This window comes from Hemitrygon akajei, chromosome 20, assembly GCF_048418815.1.
Source record: "Hemitrygon akajei chromosome 20, sHemAka1.3, whole genome shotgun sequence".
In the NCBI taxonomy this organism is placed as follows: domain Eukaryota; kingdom Metazoa; phylum Chordata; class Chondrichthyes; order Myliobatiformes; family Dasyatidae; genus Hemitrygon; species Hemitrygon akajei.
Window position 1 is genome coordinate 60,100,180 of NC_133143.1, and position 19,403 is coordinate 60,119,582.

At 47.2% G+C, this 19,403-nt stretch overlaps 1 protein-coding gene and 1 long non-coding RNA gene across 2 annotated transcripts in view; both read right to left on the reverse strand.

Annotated features, from left to right (window-relative positions):
- The window catches only part of LOC140713835 (ornithine decarboxylase-like), a 39,104-nt gene extending 24,967 nt beyond the window's left edge, over window positions 1-14,137 (reverse strand). The window contains exon 1 of the mRNA XM_073024404.1: window positions 14,039-14,137. Within this exon, the coding sequence (XP_072880505.1) occupies window positions 14,039-14,137 (99 nt within the window). The remainder of the gene's footprint in view (window positions 1-14,038) is intronic.
- A 3,405-nt stretch (window positions 14,138-17,542) lies between these two features.
- On the reverse strand, window positions 17,543-19,113 carry LOC140713993 (uncharacterized). The gene is made up of 2 exons (XR_012095803.1): window positions 18,814-19,113; window positions 17,543-18,359 (listed from the first exon to the last, which is right to left on the reverse strand). It is a non-coding gene; the product is annotated as an uncharacterized lncRNA (long non-coding RNA).
- Window positions 19,114-19,403: the final 290 nt, after the last annotated feature.

The following is a 19,403-nucleotide window of genomic DNA, read 5'->3' on the forward strand; positions in this document are numbered from 1 at the left end:
CCCCTCCCCGAGCAGCCGCTGCACCTCTGAATGAATAAAGGCCCTGTCCCCTGCGCTGTACCTCCTGCTTTTAGTCGCCACCGGTTTACAGTCGGGGGTCAGGTTGGTGAACAGCGATGGGGGAGGGATCTTGAGGGTGGAGAGGCTGCAAGTAGTGTCAGTAGCACAGCTATCGGCATGGTACTGGGTGGGATGTGTGGGTCGATGTGTATGTGCGTGTGGTAACGGAGTATATGGCGAAGTCCCACCAAACTGAGGATTCCTGACAGTGAGAGGTGGGAGGGGCCCGTCATATGCCATAGTCACACTTTTGAGATGGCTCTGGAAGTCGAGCCCCAACAGCACAGGTGCGCACAGTTGAGGCATGACCAGGAACGCAAAGTTCTGATATTCTGTGCCCTGCACCACCAATGTCGCTACACAACCCACCCGGATGTCTGTGGAATGCGACCCAGAAGCCAAGGTGATCTTCTGATGTGCCGGCCGTGTCACGAGTCCACAGCGTTTCACTGTGGCCGGGTCAATAAAACTCTCAGTGCTGCCCGTGTCAAACAGGCAGCTAGTCCTGTGCCCCTCCACCAGGATGTCCATCATCGACCTTGCGAGCTGGTGCGGAGTGCTTTGATCGAGGGTCACGGTAGCCAGCGTTGAACGGGGTGAGTCGGGGGCGGGGCCTGGTGGCGCTGGCAAAGATGGCCGCTCACATCCGGGCATGCAAGATGGCGGCTCCCAGGTCGCACACGGGTAGGTAGGGGCGGGGCATGGTGACGCCGGCAAAGATGGTTGTCCACATCCGGGCATGCAAAATGGCGGCCCCCAGGTCTCAGACGCAGCGCTACTCGACCCCGGGCGCGGTTTAGATTTACAGACCTTGGCGAAATGGCCCTTCTTCCCGCAGCTGGAACAAGTCGCTTCGCGAGCCGGGCAGCTGTTTCTGGGATGTTTCTGAAGCCCACAAAAGTAACAGAGTTTTATACCTGGCGAATTCGAGGAGTTCGTGATACCGCGACTGGCAGCGGCGTTGGCGAATTCGCTCGGAACCGGGGAATCGCGCGGCTGGACCGCCTCGGCGTACAGCTGCGCAGCCTCCAACGTATCGGCCGTCTCTATCGCTGAGCGTAAGGTAAGATCAGCTTTTTCCAGCAGCCGCTGGCGTAAATACACTGACCGGACTCCAGTCACAAAAGCGTCTCGGACCAAGAGTTCCGTATGCTGTTCCGCTGTGAGCGTTTGGCAGTCACAAGTCCGCACGAGTGCCTGTAGGGCTCGGAGAAATTCAGCAGTCGACTCCGTAGGCCGCTGTTTTCGTGTTGCCAAGCGATGCCGGGCATAAACTGCGTTTACCGGCCGCAGGTACTGTCTTTTGAGAGCGGCAAGCGCCCCCTCGTAGGTTGAGAGGTCCCTGATGAATGAATAAACTTTTGGGGCGACCCTCGAGAGGAGAAGTCTGAGCCTAACAGCTGAGTCGGTGGCACGAACCTCCTCCAAGTATGATTGGAAGCATACAAGCCAGTGTTCAAAGGCAAGAGCTGCTTCAGGGTCTTGGGGGTCCAAATCTAAGCGTTCTGGGCGTAAAACGGTTTCCATGTTTTAACTTCCAGTCAATAAAATTGATGCACCATCAATAACTCACGCTGAGACTTAGGAAGCGAGTTATCGGCTTTTATTGACTGGAAGAATAAACAGCACTACATCCTGGGGAAAATGAGGGAGAGCAGCAGCCCACAGTCGCCTTTATACAGGGGTCTGTGGGAGGAGCCACAGGAGCAGTCAGCAGGGTCTGTGGGAGGAGCCACAGGAGCAGTCAGACAGGTATATCTAGTTCACCACAAAAGCTGATTGGCGAAAGTGATACAGAGCTGGAGAAGGGAAAGGATCATGGGACGGGAGGCCTCAGGAGAAAGAAAGGAGGGGGGAGCACCAGAGGGAGATGGAGAACAAGCAAACAACTAAATATATCAGGGATGGGGGAAGAAGGGGAGGAGGGGCATTAACAGAAGTTAGAGAAGTCAATATTCATGCCATCAGGTTGGAGGCTACCCAGCCGGTATATAAGGTGTTGTTCCTCCAACCGGAGTTTAGATTGATTTTGACAATAGAGGAGGCCATGGACAGACATATCAGAATGGGAATGGGACGTGGAATTAAAATATGTGGCCACTGGGAGATCCTGCTTTTTCTGGCGGACCAAGCGTAGGTGTTCAGCGAAACGGTCTCCCAGTCTGCATCGGGTCTCACCAATATATAAAAGGCCACACCGGGAGCACCGGACGCAGTATACCACACCAGCCGACTCACAGGTGAAGTGTCGCCTCACCTGGAAGGACAGTCTGGGGTCCTGAATGGTGGTGAGGGAGGAAGTGTAAGGGCAGGTGTAGCATTTGTTCCATTTACAAGGACAAGTACCAGGACGGAGATCGGTGGGAAGGGATGGGGGGGACGAGTGGACAAGGGAGTCGTGTAGGGAGCGATCCCTGCAAAAAGCAGAAAGGGGGGGGAGGGAAAAATGTGTTTGGTAGTGGGATCCCATTGCAGGTGGCGGAAGTTACGGAGAATTATATGTTGGAACTGGAGGCTGGTGGGGTGGTAGGTAAGGACAAGGGGAACCCTATCCCGAGTGGGGTGGCGGGTTGATGGGGTGAGGGCAGATGTGTGGGAAATGGGAGAGATGCATTTGAGAGCAGAGTTGATTGTGGACGAAGGGAAGCGCCTTTGTTTAAAAAAGGAAGACATCTCCTTCGTCCTGGAATGAAAAGCCTCATCCTGAGAGCAGATGCGGCGGAGACGGAGGAATTGTGAGAAGAAGATAGCCTTTTTGCAAGAGACAGGGTGGGAAGAGGAATAGTCCAGGTAGCTGTGAGAGTCTGTAGGCTTATAGTAGATATCAGTATAGAGGCCATCTCCAGAGATGGAGAGAGAAAGAAAGATCAAGAAAGGGGAGGGAGGTGTCGAAAATGGACCAGGTAAATTTGAGGGCAGGGTGAAAGTTGGAGGCAAAGTTAATGAAGTCAACGAGCTCAGCACGCGTGCAGGAGGCAGCGCCAATGCAGTCGTCGATGTAGCGAAGGAAAAGAGGGGGATGGATACCGGTATAGCCTTGGAACATGGACTGTTCCACAAAGCCAACAAAAAGGCAGGCATAACTGGGACCCATACGGGTGCCCATGGCTACACCCTTGGTTTGGAGGAAGTGGGAGGAGCCAAAGGAGAAATTATTGAGAGTAAGAACTCGTTCCGCTAGATGGAGGAGAGTGGTGGTAGAGGGGAATTGGTTAGGTCTGGAATCCAAAAAAAAAACGAAGAGCTTCGAGACCATTAGTATAGGCGATTCTTTCTTTTCCCGTATCCATTTCGATTCCCATTTATATATAAAATCTTCTGGTATATTTTCTCCTATTTTATCTAATTCTATTCTAATCCATGCCGGTTTATCTTCATCAAAAAAAGATGCAATAAATCTAAGTTGATATGCTTTGTAATAATTCTTAAAATTTGGTAATTGTAACCCTCCTGGGTCAAATTTCCATGTCAATTTTTCCAACGATATTCTTGACATCTTACCTTTCCAAAGGAATTTCCTCACACATCTATTTAACTCTTGAAAGAACTTCTGTGGTAATTATATTGATAGTGTTTGGAATAAATATTGTAATCTAGGGAATATATTCATTTTTACAGCATTGACTCTACCTATTAATGTTATTGGTAACATCATCCATTTATCAAGATCCTCTTGAATTTTTTTCGATAATGGCAAATAATTTAGTTTAATATATATTATAACTGGTTTCAAAAGGGATTAGATATATAGGAGACTGTTTTGAAGGAGGTATATTAATGTCATTTGACCAATGATCGAAAAGTTGAAGGGCCGAAGGAATTATAGATGGGAAGCAGCGAGAGAGGGTTTCACTGAACTCCTGTCGAAGAGAAGATTTAAACTTCTTCAGTGTAGGCATCACTAGCAGAGGCTTCGCAGTAGAATTTAAAGAGCAAACACAAGGAAATCTGCAGATGCTGGAAATTCAAACAACAACACACACAAAATGCTGGTGGAACACAGCAGGCCAGGCAGCATCTATAGGGAGAAGCGCTGTCGACGTTTCGGGCCAAGATCTTTCGTCAGGACTAACCAAAAGGAAAGATAGGAAGAGATTTGAAAGTAGTGGGGGGAGGGGGAAATGCGAAATGATAGGAGAAGACCGGAGGGGATGGGGTGAAGCTAAGAGCTGGAAAGGTGATGCACCATCAATAACTCACGCTGAGACTTAGGAAACGAGTTATCGGCTTTTATTGACTGGAAGAATAAACAGCACTACATCCTGGAGAAAATGAGGGAGAGCAGCAGCCCACAGTCGCCTTTATACAGGGGTCTGTGGGAGGAGCCACAGGAGCAGTCAGCAGGGTCTGTGAGAGGAGCCACAGGAGCAGTCAGACAGGTATATCTAGTTCACCACATTCACCCCCCCCTTTGTTTAAAAAAAAGTCCCCAAGTATATTTACAGGTTAAGTCTATCAGGTGGTCGAATCGTTCGCTGTGATCTACGTAGCTCCGGCTGCAATTGCACAGGTGCCGGAGGTGGTGTTGGCACAGGTGCCGGAGTTGTTGTTTGCACCGGAGGCGGAGAGTGGGTTGGTTCTGTCCCAGCTGGAGGTGTCAGGGATCCCTCGCGTGTGTGCGAGGTCCCCGGAATAGACGCGTACGAGATGCCCGGTACATGAGCGTCGTGAGGAGTCTGGGTGTGGCACGGTGTGTGCGGTGTCACCTCGGGTACAGGGTGCATAGTTACCGTGGAATGTTCGGGGTAGTGGTCTGCTGCTCCGGCGGGCGCCAGGTCGCGGACAGAGACCGTGTCCTCCTGCCCATCAGGCAAGACCACGTAGGCATACTGGGGATTAGCATGCAGGAGGTGAACCCTCTCGACCAGCGGGGAGTACTTATTACTCCTCGCATGTTTACGTAGCAGCACTGGCCCCGGGGACGTCAGCCAAACTGGTAGGGTGGTCCCAGTGACAGACTTCCTGGGAAAAGAGAATAGGCGTTCGTGAGGGGTGGCATTAGTGGACGTACACAACAGGGAGCGGATAGAGTGGAGTGCCTCAGGGAGGACCTCCTGCCATCGGGAGACCGGCAACCCTTTTGACTTAAGGGCTAAAAGTGTGGCCTTCCACACTGTGGCATTCTCCCTCTCCACCTGGCCATTCCCCCGGGGATTATAACTCGTGGTTCGACTAGTAGCAATGCCCCTAGCTAGCAGGAACCGGCGCAACTCGTCACTCATAAAGGAGGACCCTCTATCACTGTGGACATAGCAGGGATATCCGAACAGAGTGAAGAGCTGGCGCAGGGCTTTTATGACGGACGTGACAGTGGTGTCGGGGCAGGGAACGGCAAAGGGGAATCGCGAGTACTCGTCAATAATACTGAGAAAATAGACATTGCGGTCGGTGGAGGGAAGGGGGCCCTTAAAGTCAACACTCAGTCGCTCAAAAGGGCGGGTGGCCTTGACAAGCACTCAGCGCAGATCTGGCAGTCCCTGGTCATCGTCCTGATGTCCTCCAGGGAGTACGGCAGGTTCCGGGCTTTAATGAAATGGTAAAATCGGGTGACCCCCGGATGGCAAAGATGGGCATGAAGGGCATACAGCTGGTCGAGCTGGGCACTAGCACACGTTCCCTGGGATAGGGCATCAGAGGGTTCATTGAGCCTGCCAGGCCAGTACAGGATATCATAATTGTAGGTGGAGAGTTCTATTCTCCATCGCAAAATTTTATCATTTTTGATCTTGCCCCGCTGTTGGTTGCTGAACATGAACGCAACTGAGCGCTGGTCGGTCAGCAATGTGAACCTTTTGCCGGCGAGATAGTGCCTCCAGTGCCTAATAGCTTCCACTATGGCCTGGGCTTCTTTCTCCACCGCAGAGTGCCGAAGTTCAGAGCCTTGAAGGGTACGAGAAAAAAACGCCACTGGTCTGCCTTCCTGATTGAGGGTAGCAGCCAGCGTGACGTCAGAGGCATCACTCTCTACTTGGAAGGGAATGGTCTCGTCCACCGCATGCATCGTTGCTTTGGCAATGTCCCCTTTAATGCAGCTGAAGGCCGCGCGGGCCTCGGCAGAGAGGGGAAAAGTGGTAGACCTGACCAGGGGGCGGGCCTTGTCTGCGTAATGGGGGACCCATTGGGCGTAATAGGAAAAAAAACCCAGGCACCGCCGGAGGGCCTTGAGAGTGGTGGGAAGAGGGAGTTCTAACAGGGGGCGCATACGGTCGGGGTCAGGGCCAATGACCCCGTTCTCCACGACATACCCAAGGATAGCGAGTCGTGTGGTTCTGAACACACACTTGTCCTTGTTATAAGTGAGGTTCAAAGCTTCGGCCACTTGGAAAAATCGTTGGAGGTTGGCGTCGTGATCCGACCAGTCGCGACCACAGATGGTGATGTTATCTAGATAGGGAAATGTGGCCTTCAGTTTGTACTGGTCCACCATCCGGTCCATCTCCCTCTGGAAGACTGAGACCCCATTTGTGACACCAAATGGGACGCGCAGGAAGTGATAGAGCCTGCCACCCGCCTTGAAGGCAGAGTAGGGGCGGTCCTCCGGGCGGACGGGGAGCTGGTGATAAGCGGATTTCAGATCTATTGTCGAGTACACCTTGTACTGAGCTATCTGGTTGACCATATCCGCGATGCGGGGTAGGGGGTACGCGTCAAGCTGCGTGAATCTATTGATGGTCTGGCTATAGTCCACAACCATCCTATTTTTCTGCCCAGTCTGAACAACGACCACCTGGGACCGCCATGGGCTTGTGCTCGGCTCAATGATCCCCTCCCTGAGCAGCCGCTGTACCTCTGAATGAATAAAGGCCCTGTCCCCTGCGCTGTACCTCCTGCTTTTAGTCGCCACCGGTTTACAGTCGGGGGTCAGGTTGGTGAACAGCGATGGGGGAGGGATCTTGAGGGTGGAGAGGCTGCAAGTAGTGTCAGTAGCACAGCTATCGGCATGGTACTGGGTGGGATGTGTGGGTCGATGTGTATGTGCGTGTGGTAACGGAGTATATGGCGAAGTCCCACCAAACTGAGGATTCCTGACAGTGAGAGGTGGGAGGGGCCCGTCATATGCCATAGTCACACTTTTGAGATGGCTCTGGAAGTCGAGCCCCAACAGCACAGGTGCGCACAGTTGAGGCATGACCAGGAACGCAAAGTTCTGATATTCTGTGCCCTGCACCACCAATGTCGCTACACAACCCACCCGGATGTCTGTGGAATGCGACCCAGAAGCCAAGGTGATCTTCTGATGTGCCGGCCGTGTCACGAGTCCACAGCGTTTCACTGTGGCCGGGTCAATAAAACTCTCAGTGCTGCCCGTGTCAAACAGGCAGCTAGTCCTGTGCCCCTCCACCAGGATGTCCATCATCGACCTTGCGAGCTGGTGCGGAGTGCTTTGATCGAGGGTCACGGTAGCCAGCGTTGAACGGGGTGAGTCGGGGGCGGGGCCTGGTGGCGCTGGCAAAGATGGCCGCTCACATCCGGGCATGCAAGATGGCGGCTCCCAGGTCGCACACGGGTAGGTAGGGGCGGGGCATGGTGACGCCGGCAAAGATGGTTGTCCACATCCGGGCATGCAAAATGGCGGCCCCCAGGTCTCAGACGCAGCGCTACTCGACCCCGGGCGCGGTTTAGATTTACAGACCTTGGCGAAATGGCCCTTCTTCCCGCAGCTGGAACAAGTCGCTTCGCGAGCCGGGCAGCTGTTTCTGGGATGTTTCTGAAGCCCACAAAAGTAACAGAGTTTTATACCTGGCGAATTCGAGGAGTTCGTGATACCGCGACTGGCAGCGGCGTTGGCGAATTCGCTCGGAACCGGGGAATCGCGCGGCTGGACCGCCTCGGCGTACAGCTGCGCAGCCTCCAACGTATCGGCCGTCTCTATCGCTGAGCGTAAGGTAAGATCAGCTTTTTCCAGCAGCCGCTGGCGTAAATACACTGACCGGACTCCAGTCACAAAAGCGTCTCGGACCAAGAGTTCCGTATGCTGTTCCGCTGTGAGCGTTTGGCAGTCACAAGTCCGCACGAGTGCCTGTAGGGCTCGGAGAAATTCAGCAGTCGACTCCGTAGGCCGCTGTTTTCGTGTTGCCAAGCGATGCCGGGCATAAACTGCGTTTACCGGCCGCAGGTACTGTCTTTTGAGAGCGGCAAGCGCCCCCTCGTAGGTCGAGAGGTCCCTGATGAATGAATAAACTTTTGGGGCGACCCTCGAGAGGAGAAGTCTGAGCCTAACAGCTGAGTCGGTGGCACGAACCTCCTCCAAGTATGATTGGAAGCATACAAGCCAGTGTTCAAAGGCAAGAGCTGCTTCAGGGTCTTGGGGGTCCAAATCTAAGCGTTCTGGGCGTAAAACGGTTTCCATGTTTTAACTTCCAGTCAATAAAATTGATGCACCATCAATAACTCACGCTGAGACTTAGGAAGCGAGTTATCGGTTTTTATTGACTGGAAGAATAAACAGCACTACATCCTGGGGAAAATGAGGGAGAGCAGCAGCCCACAGTCGCCTTTATACAGGGGTCTGTGGGAGGAGCCACAGGAGCAGTCAGCAGGGTCTGTGGGAGGAGCCACAGGAGCAGTCAGACAGGTATATCTAGTTCACCACAAAAGCTGATTGGCGAAAGTGATACAGAGCTGGAGAAGGGAAAGGATCATGGGACGGGAGGCCTCAGGAGAAAGAAAGGAGGGGGGAGCACCAGAGGGAGATGGAGAACAAGCAAACAACTAAATATATCAGGGATGGGGGAAGAAGGGGAGGAGGGGCATTAACAGAAGTTAGAGAAGTCAATATTCATGCCATCAGGTTGGAGGCTACCCAGCCGGTATATAAGGTGTTGTTCCTCCAACCGGAGTTTAGATTGATTTTGACAATAGAGGAGGCCATGGACAGACATATCAGAATGGGAATGGGACGTGGAATTAAAATATGTGGCCACTGGGAGATCCTGCTTTTTCTGGCGGACCAAGCGTAGGTGTTCAGCGAAACGGTCTCCCAGTCTGCATCGGGTCTCACCAATATATAAAAGGCCACACCGGGAGCACCGGACGCAGTATACCACACCAGCCGACTCACAGGTGAAGTGTCGCCTCACCTGGAAGGACAGTCTGGGGTCCTGAATGGTGGTGAGGGAGGAAGTGTAAGGGCAGGTGTAGCATTTGTTCCATTTACAAGGACAAGTACCAGGACGGAGATCGGTGGGAAGGGATGGGGGGGACGAGTGGACAAGGGAGTCGTGTAGGGAGCGATCCCTGCAAAAAGCAGAAAGGGGGGGGAGGGAAAAATGTGTTTGGTAGTGGGATCCCATTGCAGGTGGCGGAAGTTACGGAGAATTATATGTTGGAACTGGAGGCTGGTGGGGTGGTAGGTAAGGACAAGGGGAACCCTATCCCGAGTGGGGTGGCGGGTTGATGGGGTGAGGGCAGATGTGTGGGAAATGGGAGAGATGCATTTGAGAGCAGAGTTGATTGTGGACGAAGGGAAGCGCCTTTGTTTAAAAAAGGAAGACATCTCCTTCGTCCTGGAATGAAAAGCCTCATCCTGAGAGCAGATGCGGCGGAGACGGAGGAATTGTGAGAAGAAGATAGCCTTTTTGCAAGAGACAGGGTGGGAAGAGGAATAGTCCAGGTAGCTGTGAGAGTCTGTAGGCTTATAGTAGATATCAGTATAGAGGCCATCTCCAGAGATGGAGAGAGAAAGAAAGATCAAGAAAGGGGAGGGAGGTGTCGAAAATGGACCAGGTAAATTTGAGGGCAGGGTGAAAGTTGGAGGCAAAGTTAATGAAGTCAACGAGCTCAGCACGCGTGCAGGAGGCAGCGCCAATGCAGTCGTCGATGTAGCGAAGGAAAAGAGGGGGATGGATACCGGTATAGCCTTGGAACATGGACTGTTCCACAAAGCCAACAAAAAGGCAGGCATAACTGGGACCCATACGGGTGCCCATGGCTACACCCTTGGTTTGGAGGAAGTGGGAGGAGCCAAAGGAGAAATTATTGAGAGTAAGAACTCGTTCCGCTAGATGGAGGAGAGTGGTGGTAGAGGGGAATTGGTTAGGTCTGGAATCCAAAAAAAAAACGAAGAGCTTCGAGACCATTAGTATAGGCGATTCTTTCTTTTCCCGTATCCATTTCGATTCCCATTTATATATAAAATCTTCTGGTATATTTTCTCCTATTTTATCTAATTCTATTCTAATCCATGCCGGTTTATCTTCATCAAAAAAAGATGCAATAAATCTAAGTTGATATGCTTTGTAATAATTCTTAAAATTTGGTAATTGTAACCCTCCTGGGTCAAATTTCCATGTCAATTTTTCCAACGATATTCTTGACATCTTACCTTTCCAAAGGAATTTCCTCACACATCTATTTAACTCTTGAAAGAACTTCTGTGGTAATTATATTGATAGTGTTTGGAATAAATATTGTAATCTAGGGAATATATTCATTTTTACAGCATTGACTCTACCTATTAATGTTATTGGTAACATCATCCATTTATCAAGATCCTCTTGAATTTTTTTCGATAATGGCAAATAATTTAGTTTAATATATATTATAACTGGTTTCAAAAGGGATTAGATATATAGGAGACTGTTTTGAAGGAGGTATATTAATGTCATTTGACCAATTAAAGAATAAATATAAAATATCAAATAACACTCTTTTCTGTTATTTCCAATTAAGGGCTTATTTAAGAGATAAACTGGGTCAAACAATGTTATTGCTGAAACCTAATGAAATAGAAACTTCAATTAATAAAGGAAAAATTTAAAAAATTATGTCTGGTATGTATAATTTGATTCAAAAACAGGCAATTAAACAAGGAATTCATAAGTCAAGACAAAAATGGGAAACTGATTGAATATTAAAATTGATGAAACAAGTTGGTCAAGATTATGTCTTGACAGTATGACAAATACAATAAATGTTCGACTAAGATTAGTGCAATATAACTTTTTACATCAAATATATATTACACAACAAAAAATAAATAGATTAAACTGAAGTTTATCTGATCAATGTTTTTGATGTAATCAAGAAATTGGTACTTTTTTACAGTCTACTTGGTCTTGTTTTAAAATTCAACCTTTTTGGACAAATTTAAGTGTTTTACTGGAACAAATTATTGGAATACAACTTCCACATAATCCAACATTATTTTTACTAGGTGATATTCAAGGGATAAAATTTGCCTTTATAATTAACACAAAGTACACTGCAGATGCTGTGGTCAAATCAACACGTACAAACAAGCTGGATGAACTCAGCAGGTCGGCACCATCCATTGAAACGAGCAGTCAACGTTTCGGGCCGAGACTTAGTCAGTCCTGACAAAGGGTCTCGGCCTGAAACATTGACTGCTCGCTTCAACGGATGCTGCCTGACCTGCTGAGTTCATCCAGCTTGTTTGTACGTGTTGCCTTTATAATTAAATGGGAGGGTGGGGTGGGAATGTCAAGTTTTTGACGTGATAATAGCACAGGTAACAGCTGCCAATAAGGTGAGCACTGAGCTGTGGGATGTGGATCTGTTGGTCTTTACTTCAAAAACTAGTAACCAGATTTATGTAGTAAGCACAAGGCCATGTGGATCTAATTTGTAATTTTAAAATAATCGTAGTTGGTTGTCATTGATAGGGTAGTGAAGAAATCATATGGCAATCTAGTCTTTGTCAATAGCAGCATTGAGTTCAAGAGTCAAGAAGTTATGTTGGAGCTTTATAAATCTCTGGTTAGCCCGTATCTGAAATACTGCCTTTAATTCTGGTTTTCCATTTCAGGAAGGATGTGGAGACTCTGGAGAGGTTTATCAGGATGCTGCCTATGCTATGAAGAGGGATTGGGCAAACTGGAATAGCAGAAGCTGAGGGGAGACCTGATAGGAAGTTATAAGATTATGAAGGGCGTAGATAGACAGCCTATATCCTATTCACCAAGGTCAAAAGGTTTAATTTTAGAGGGTATATATTAAAGGTGAGAGGCAGCAAGTTCAAAGGAGAGGAGCAGGGCAAATTATATTTTTTTAATATTTTTTTTTAAAACGCAGACTGGGAGTTACCTAGAGAGCGCTGCCAAGCTTGGTTGTGGAAACAAATATGATGGGAGTATTTAAGAAGCTCTCAGAGAGGCACATGCATGTACAGAGAATGGAGAGATATGGATTTGTGTAGGTTGAAAGGACTAGTTTAGTGGGCTTTTAATTATTGACAGAATTAGTTCAGCACAACATTGTCAGCCAAAAGTTCTGTTGCCGTGCCGTCCTCTTCTATGTTCTTCTGGGATTACTGTGGGTAGGTACAAGGTATATCATAGATATGACGGGCCGAAGGGCCTGCTTCGATGCTGTGTGATGCTCTCCGATTTTCACACAGAAACCACATTAGATCTCACCGTTCATTCAATATCCCATAATTAAATATCAGAATAAAGTTGTTTGGTTGCTCAAGGTAACAGAGGTGATGATGTAAAGTTTGGCATTTGATGTCATTTTCCCCAATGGATGATTCAATTTATTGGTGATAACCACACTTATTTCTGAGGAAATAAATGCATTAAGCAACCCAAAGCATGTAAAAATGTCATAAGCAACATTTTATTTGTGCCCCCTCTAAATCCATAATTGAACAAGCAGTTTGCACGAGCTCGGACTAATGAATTTTTATTTCTCATTGACCGGTTCCTGTTCTGACAAATGATGTAATGATCAGCATTTGAATACCACTTGGTTTCTGTGAAAGATCTATAACATTTTTAACTGAAGCTGTAGTTTATACCTGAATGGTAAAGATTGATCTCAGGTGTTTATCTTGATGCTTTCTCCATCTGTTCTGGACAGAGGAACCTATTTTTCTAAGCAGTACTTAAAAGACATTTGTATTTATTTCCCTCCCAGTTATCACTTTGCTCTGATTACTTTGTTCCTGCAGGAAGCCTTTGCTACTCATTTTGAAATTCAGACCCATGGAAAAAATCCAAGAAGGCAATGAGGGGAGTTGGGTTCCAGTTCAGATATGTTCCCATTATCACCAAGTTGCTGGAGTGAAAATCACTGACACAAACAAGTGACACAAGAGAGACTGTAGATGCTGGAAAACTGCAGCAATGTATGCAAAATTCAGGGAGAACTCAGCAGATCAGGCAACATCTATGGAGTCTGATGAAGGGTCTCAGCTTGAAATGTTGATTGTTCATTTGCCTCAATAGAGGCTGCCTGATCTGCTGACTTTTTCCAGCATTTTGTCTGTGTTGTTTCATACAAAGTAATAGTTTTATTTGCAGATACAGTACTGTGCAAAACTCAGGCACCTACTGTACATATAGCAAGACATTTGCAAAGTACTCTCTTTGTCAGCGTGGAGCGGAGAGCAAGTTTGTAAACCTGGTGAGAGAAAAGAGTGTTGGGAGTGACGAGGGTGGAGTGCCGTGAGAGATGTGTGGAGGTGCAGAGAAGGAGTGCTAGGGGCAGTGGTGACGCAGGTGCGACACGCCCAGCCCTGAGACACTAGGCAAGGTCATTTGATTCCAAACAAGTGGTTTATTGATCATTACTCTGGTGTTTACTCTCTGGTGCTTCCTGCTCCCTCCCCCTTCCCTTCCTGTTTTCCCAACCATAAATCCCCTCTCCTTGCCCTCTTTCCACTCTCCGTCCACAATAGAGACCCATATTTAGGAGCCTAAGACTCTTGTATAGTACTGTATGTTGATGTTCTGATAAATGGATCATAGTATCAGTGAATGCCAGAAATATTTAATTTGATATTAATGAGCTCAGCCACTTTGTCACAGTAGAAGATAATTTACTTTTGTTACTAGCATTCCTTGAGGATTATTGTAACTTCAGACATTTGATATGCAATTCTTTTTTTGAATATATTGTCAAGATTAATAGTGGCAGAACTTGTTATCCTGAATAAGCAAAACAATTACATGTACCTTCTGATTATAACTTAATCTGAAATGTACTATTGACATAACATCATGTCAATACTCACTGTGAGCTTTTTCTCATTGATCTTCTGGCCAATGACATCCATGGCCATGACCCCCTCCTCCAAAATGACAAAGTTGGTCTCATTAACACAGCCTTCCATTTTCAGTGTTTGCAGGGGGCTTGGTGCTATTCCAGAATTCAACAATGGAACTAATTTAGGCTTAAATAAAAATCCAAAATATTAGAAATATCACAATAAAGATTATCAGAGGCTGGTGCAAGTGTTGTTTTCTACATAAACTTTCAGGTTAAATATTGGAATGTTTTAACAATGTCATTCAAGAGATAGAAATAGGTGCTCTTCATCAACATGTATGACATGACAACACATTCGCAAGTAATTCTTGGGCAAGAGAATTTGATGCTATTATGGAGCAATTAACAAAAAATTTAACAAAAATTGTGTGAAACTACAGTATGAAAGATAATATTTTTGTCACTGCACAAGATTCAACTGTGTATTGTTATCATCGGCAGCAAAATTTGCCACTGCTATGAATTCTCCAGTTTCAGATTAACTGTTAAAAGTCAAACAATAGAAATAGCTGCTTCTCAAGCGAATGCAAGGCCATAAGATACAGGAGCAGAATTAGACCATTTGCCCATCGAGTCTGCTCTGCTATTTCATCATGGCTGATCCATTCTCCCTTTCAACCTCAATCTCCCGTCTTCTCCCCGCACACCTTCATGCCCTGACTAATCAAGAATCGATCAACCTCTGCCTTAAATATACCCAGTGACTTGGACTCCATGGCCACTTTTGACAACGAATTCCACATATTCACTGCTCTCTGGCTGAAGAAATTCCTCCTCATCTCTGTTTTAAAAGGACATCCCTTTAATTTGAAAGGCACGAATGCTGTCGTAGTATTCTGTAACAGGTTTGTTGCGGCCTTGCATGTTAACATTAAGCACATTTAAGTGCTCTGTTATATCCACCAGAAATGCAAGATCATGAAGTCAGTCTGGGTCATCTAACTCTGCCACTGGCTTCCCTTTCTCGTTCATAAACGGCCCAATTTCTGCACGCAATTGAAAATAATGTTTGAGCACAACCCCTCTGCTCAACCAGCGGACTTCAGTGTGGTAGGGTAGGCTGTTTCCAATATTACATTCGGACAAAAGAGTGTCAAATTGCAGATGATTAAATCCCTTTGCTTTAATAAAATTAACTGTTTTGATTACTACATCCATGACATTGTCCATTTATAGGCTCCTGCTACATATCGCCTCTTGGTGTATAATACAATGAAAATTCTAGAATTCCTGCTCTGGATTCTGTCTGAACTTTCTCTCTGAGTTTCACAACACCACCTGCCTTTTTCCCGACCATGGACGTTGCGCCATCTGTTGCCACGCTGACAGTGTGACTGCAGTCAACCCCCTGTCTGCCCAGGCTTCGACGAGGCTGGAGAAAACCGTCGTTCGCCGTTGTGGTGTTTGTCATGGGCACCATCTCCACAAACTCCTTGGTGACGGTCAAAGATGCATCAACACCACGAATAAATATTCCCAATTGAGCTACATCAGTCACGTCGGTGTTCTCATCAATTGCAATAGAGAAGACAATAAATGACTTCACTTTGTCTTTTAGTTGACTGTTCAAATCTCCTGCAAGGTCCCCGATTCTCTCTGCCACAGTATTTCTTGACAAGCTGATATTACAAAAAGTCTGTCTCTTCTCAGGGCACACCAGCTCAGTCGCCGTCAGCATGCACACTTTGACGAATTCCCCCTCTGACGCAGCAGCTATTTTGTTGGCAATAATATAGCTGGCTTCAACAGCTCCATCATGAGTCTCTCAACTTTTGGTGAACCTGATTGCTGTTTTTTTCAGAGCTGCTTCAAGCTCTTTAACCTTTTGCGTCCTGAGTTGTCCTGCTACTTGTCATATTTTTCTCCATGTGGCGTCTCATAGTGTTGTTTGATATTGAACTCTTTAGCCACAGCCAATTGTTGCGAGCATATCAGACACACAGGTTTGCCGTTGACCTCACAGAAGAAAAAACGATCTTCCCAATTATCGTTGAATATCCGACCTTCGATGTCAACATTTCTTGGAAAGCATTTTGAACCACAGCAGCAAACAGTGTCAGCCTTGATACGGGTGTTACTTACCTGAATACTCCGTGTTTATACCGTGTTTGCCGACGTAAGTGGGGCCTTATTAGTCTTCAGTACAGGGTGGTAAGTGCTTATGCACAGCAGGTGGTTAACTGCCACCTACTGTACGGCTGCCGTACTGATACATAATAAATAGTCATGAATGTACTTTTTTACCCCCAAATCCTCCCGCGGGCCAGATTGGACTCTTTCGCCGACCAGTAGTTTGACACCCCTGCTGTAGAACCAAAAGCTCTTACCCTGTTAAGCAGCCTCATGTTTGGCCTTTTGTCAAAGGCCATATGAAAATCCAAGTACATAACATCCACCTTTGTCACATATATGACATGACACCATATTAATAATAAATTATTGGGCAAGAGAAAGTGAATCATACATATGACATGGCAACACATTTGGAATTAATGATTGGACAAGAGAACATGATATCCCCTTAACTATTATGGAGCTAGAAACTAAAAAAAAGAATGTTCTTTAAAAAAAAGTTGTAAATATACAGTAGTAACACACACAAACTGTCTGGAAGCGTTTTTCCCCTCCACCTTCCCTCTTCTCTATTTCTCCACTCTGGCCTCCCTCCACATCCTTCCTGTAGTGAGGCAACCAGAACTGAACACACTACTCCAAGTGGGGTCTGACCAGGGTCCTATATAGCTGCAAGATTACCTCTCGGATCCTAAATTCAATTCCACGACTGATGAAGGCCAATACACCATATACCTTCTTAACCACAGAGTCAACCTGCACAGCTGCTTTGAGCGTCCTATGGACTTGGACCCCAAAACCCCTCTGATCCTCCACACTGCCAAGAGTCTTACCAGTTGAGCATTGGACCAGAAGTCACTACTAAGGACTGTGAGACCGGCTGAGAGGATCATGGGGGTCTCCCTACCATCTATTGGGGACATTTATCAGGAGTGCTGCATACGCAGGGCCCTTAGTATAATTAAGGATCCCACCCTTCCACCCAGCATCCTCTTTGACTTTCTACCATCAGGCAGGAGGCTCTGATGCATAAAAACAAAAATGGTCAGGATGGGAAACAGTTTCTTCCCCCAAGCCATTCGGCTTCTGAACTCCCTGCCGCATCATATTCAAAGTGTCACGGGCTATTCTGTTCCGTACATTACAACCTTTAATATTTATGCACTTCTTAAAGGAACTCAGCAGGCCAGGCAACATCTATGGATAAAAAGCACAGTTGATGTTTCAGGTCGAAACCCTTCGGCAGGATTGGAGAAAAAAAGTCGAGGAGTAGATGTCAGCTTTTTTTCCTCCAGTCCTGCCATAGGGTTTCGACCCAAAACGTCGAATGTGCTTTTTACCATAGATGCTGTCTGGCCTGCTGAGTTCCTCCAGCATTTTGTGCGTGCTGCTCAGATTTTCTCTTGTTTGATGTTTAAAAACAGAACAGATATCCCTCAAGGTGTTGGAAGTAAAGGGAACATCTAACATGTACCTGGAGAGATTCTTACAGGGCAGTACAGAGCAGAGGTTCTACCCAACCCTTCTTATCTCATGGACCAAGATCATTAAGCAAAGGGTCTGGGGACCCCAGCTCGGGAACTCCTGGTATAAAGGGAGTTGTATACTCTGTCTATGGAGAGAAAGAAAGATGGGAGAGACATAAGTGGAGAAGGGAAGCAGGAAAGACAGGTGTGAAAGACATTGTCCATCTGACAAGAGTAAAGAGTGGTAAAAAGTGGCTGAGGAGGGAGGGAAAGTGAGACAGATACAGAAAGAACATGAGAGATAGATTTAGATTCAGTCCTAGATCTAGCCTGTTCTCCTAATTCTTTGCACTCCTAATCCCAATTTTGCTGCCCATCCTGCCGCCTCCTCCCTTGGCATGGTATTTTCTCAGACGAATACAACTGGAATGACGACCTCGTTAACATAGAACACTGCTGACAGTGTCACAAAACATGTGGCCAGGGATCTGAGGGGGTGGGCCCTAAAATATTGGAAGGTGCGGGTGGTTCAGGTCCTTTGAACTGGCCTGCCTCCAAGTGCCAGTCCCCAGCCCTCTTCTTCTGATGCCTCCTAGTCCAGGATTGAGGGCTTCAGTCAAATTCAGGGTAGACAGAAGGGCTGGAGTATTCTCCATACACAACTTTCCCTTCGGGGCTCTCAGTGTTCCAGGGACGGGAGAGGGCCTCACCCCCTTCTCTGGGTGACAGTTCTTCATCACTGGAATCCTGCTGGGACAAGGTATGGGGAGCAGGATAAACAAGTAATGGTTAGTCGCAATGGAAACAACCCCTTGACATTCACTCCCACTGTCCATAATCCAAATGGTCCAAAATTCTTTCCATTCATTTTCACTGTTCTTATTCCCAATGGAACCAACTCCTTCCCATTTACTTCCACTGTCTGAAATTCCAAGGAACAAAACTCTTTACTAATGACTTCCACTATCTAAAATCCCAATGGACACCACTTCTTCCCAATCACTCCCACTATACCCATCTCTTCATTTACCACCACCGTTCACAATCTGAATGATCTCAACCCCTACCCATTCACTCCAACAGTCCATAGCTCCAATGGACCTGACCCTCTCACATTCACTGCCACTGACCACAATCCCAATATGCCCAATCCCTTCCCATTTGCTTGCAAAGTCCATACTCCTAGTGGACTCCTACCTACCTGTTTGGGGAGGTCACGGCTGAATTTATAGAAGGAATTCAAATGCCTCTTGTTGGTTGGGCCCTCTCTCTCTTCCTTTACTCTCTTCCTCTTGTGAGTGCCCCCCTCACTGGGCGTAGGACTGTCTGATCCTTGCGAGCTGTGCTTGGCTGCTGGGGTTTCCTCTCCATCTGGGATCTGGCCGCTTGGGGGGTTGTCCAACAGCATTTCCTCACCTCCTCGGCTTTACCCATGATGGACTGGGCTGTATCCACTACTTTTTGCATGATTTTACATTCAAGTGCATTAGTGTTTCCATACCAGCCTGTGATGCAGCTGGTCAATATACTCTCCGCCACACTTATGACTCTGAGCATAAGAGAGGGAGAGGAGGGGACACTAAGGACCAATGTAAGTGGGAAGGGCAGCCTTTAACAAATGAAATAAGACACCAGTGTAAAACCGGATTAGTAGGGAAGTGGAAACCTGTAAATAATACACTGCTCATACTTTAGAGGGCATGACCTATAAGGAGAGATTGCACAATCTTGAATTCTTCTCTCTGGAGTACTGGAGGCTGAGAGGAGACTTGATAGAAGTTTAAAGGCATA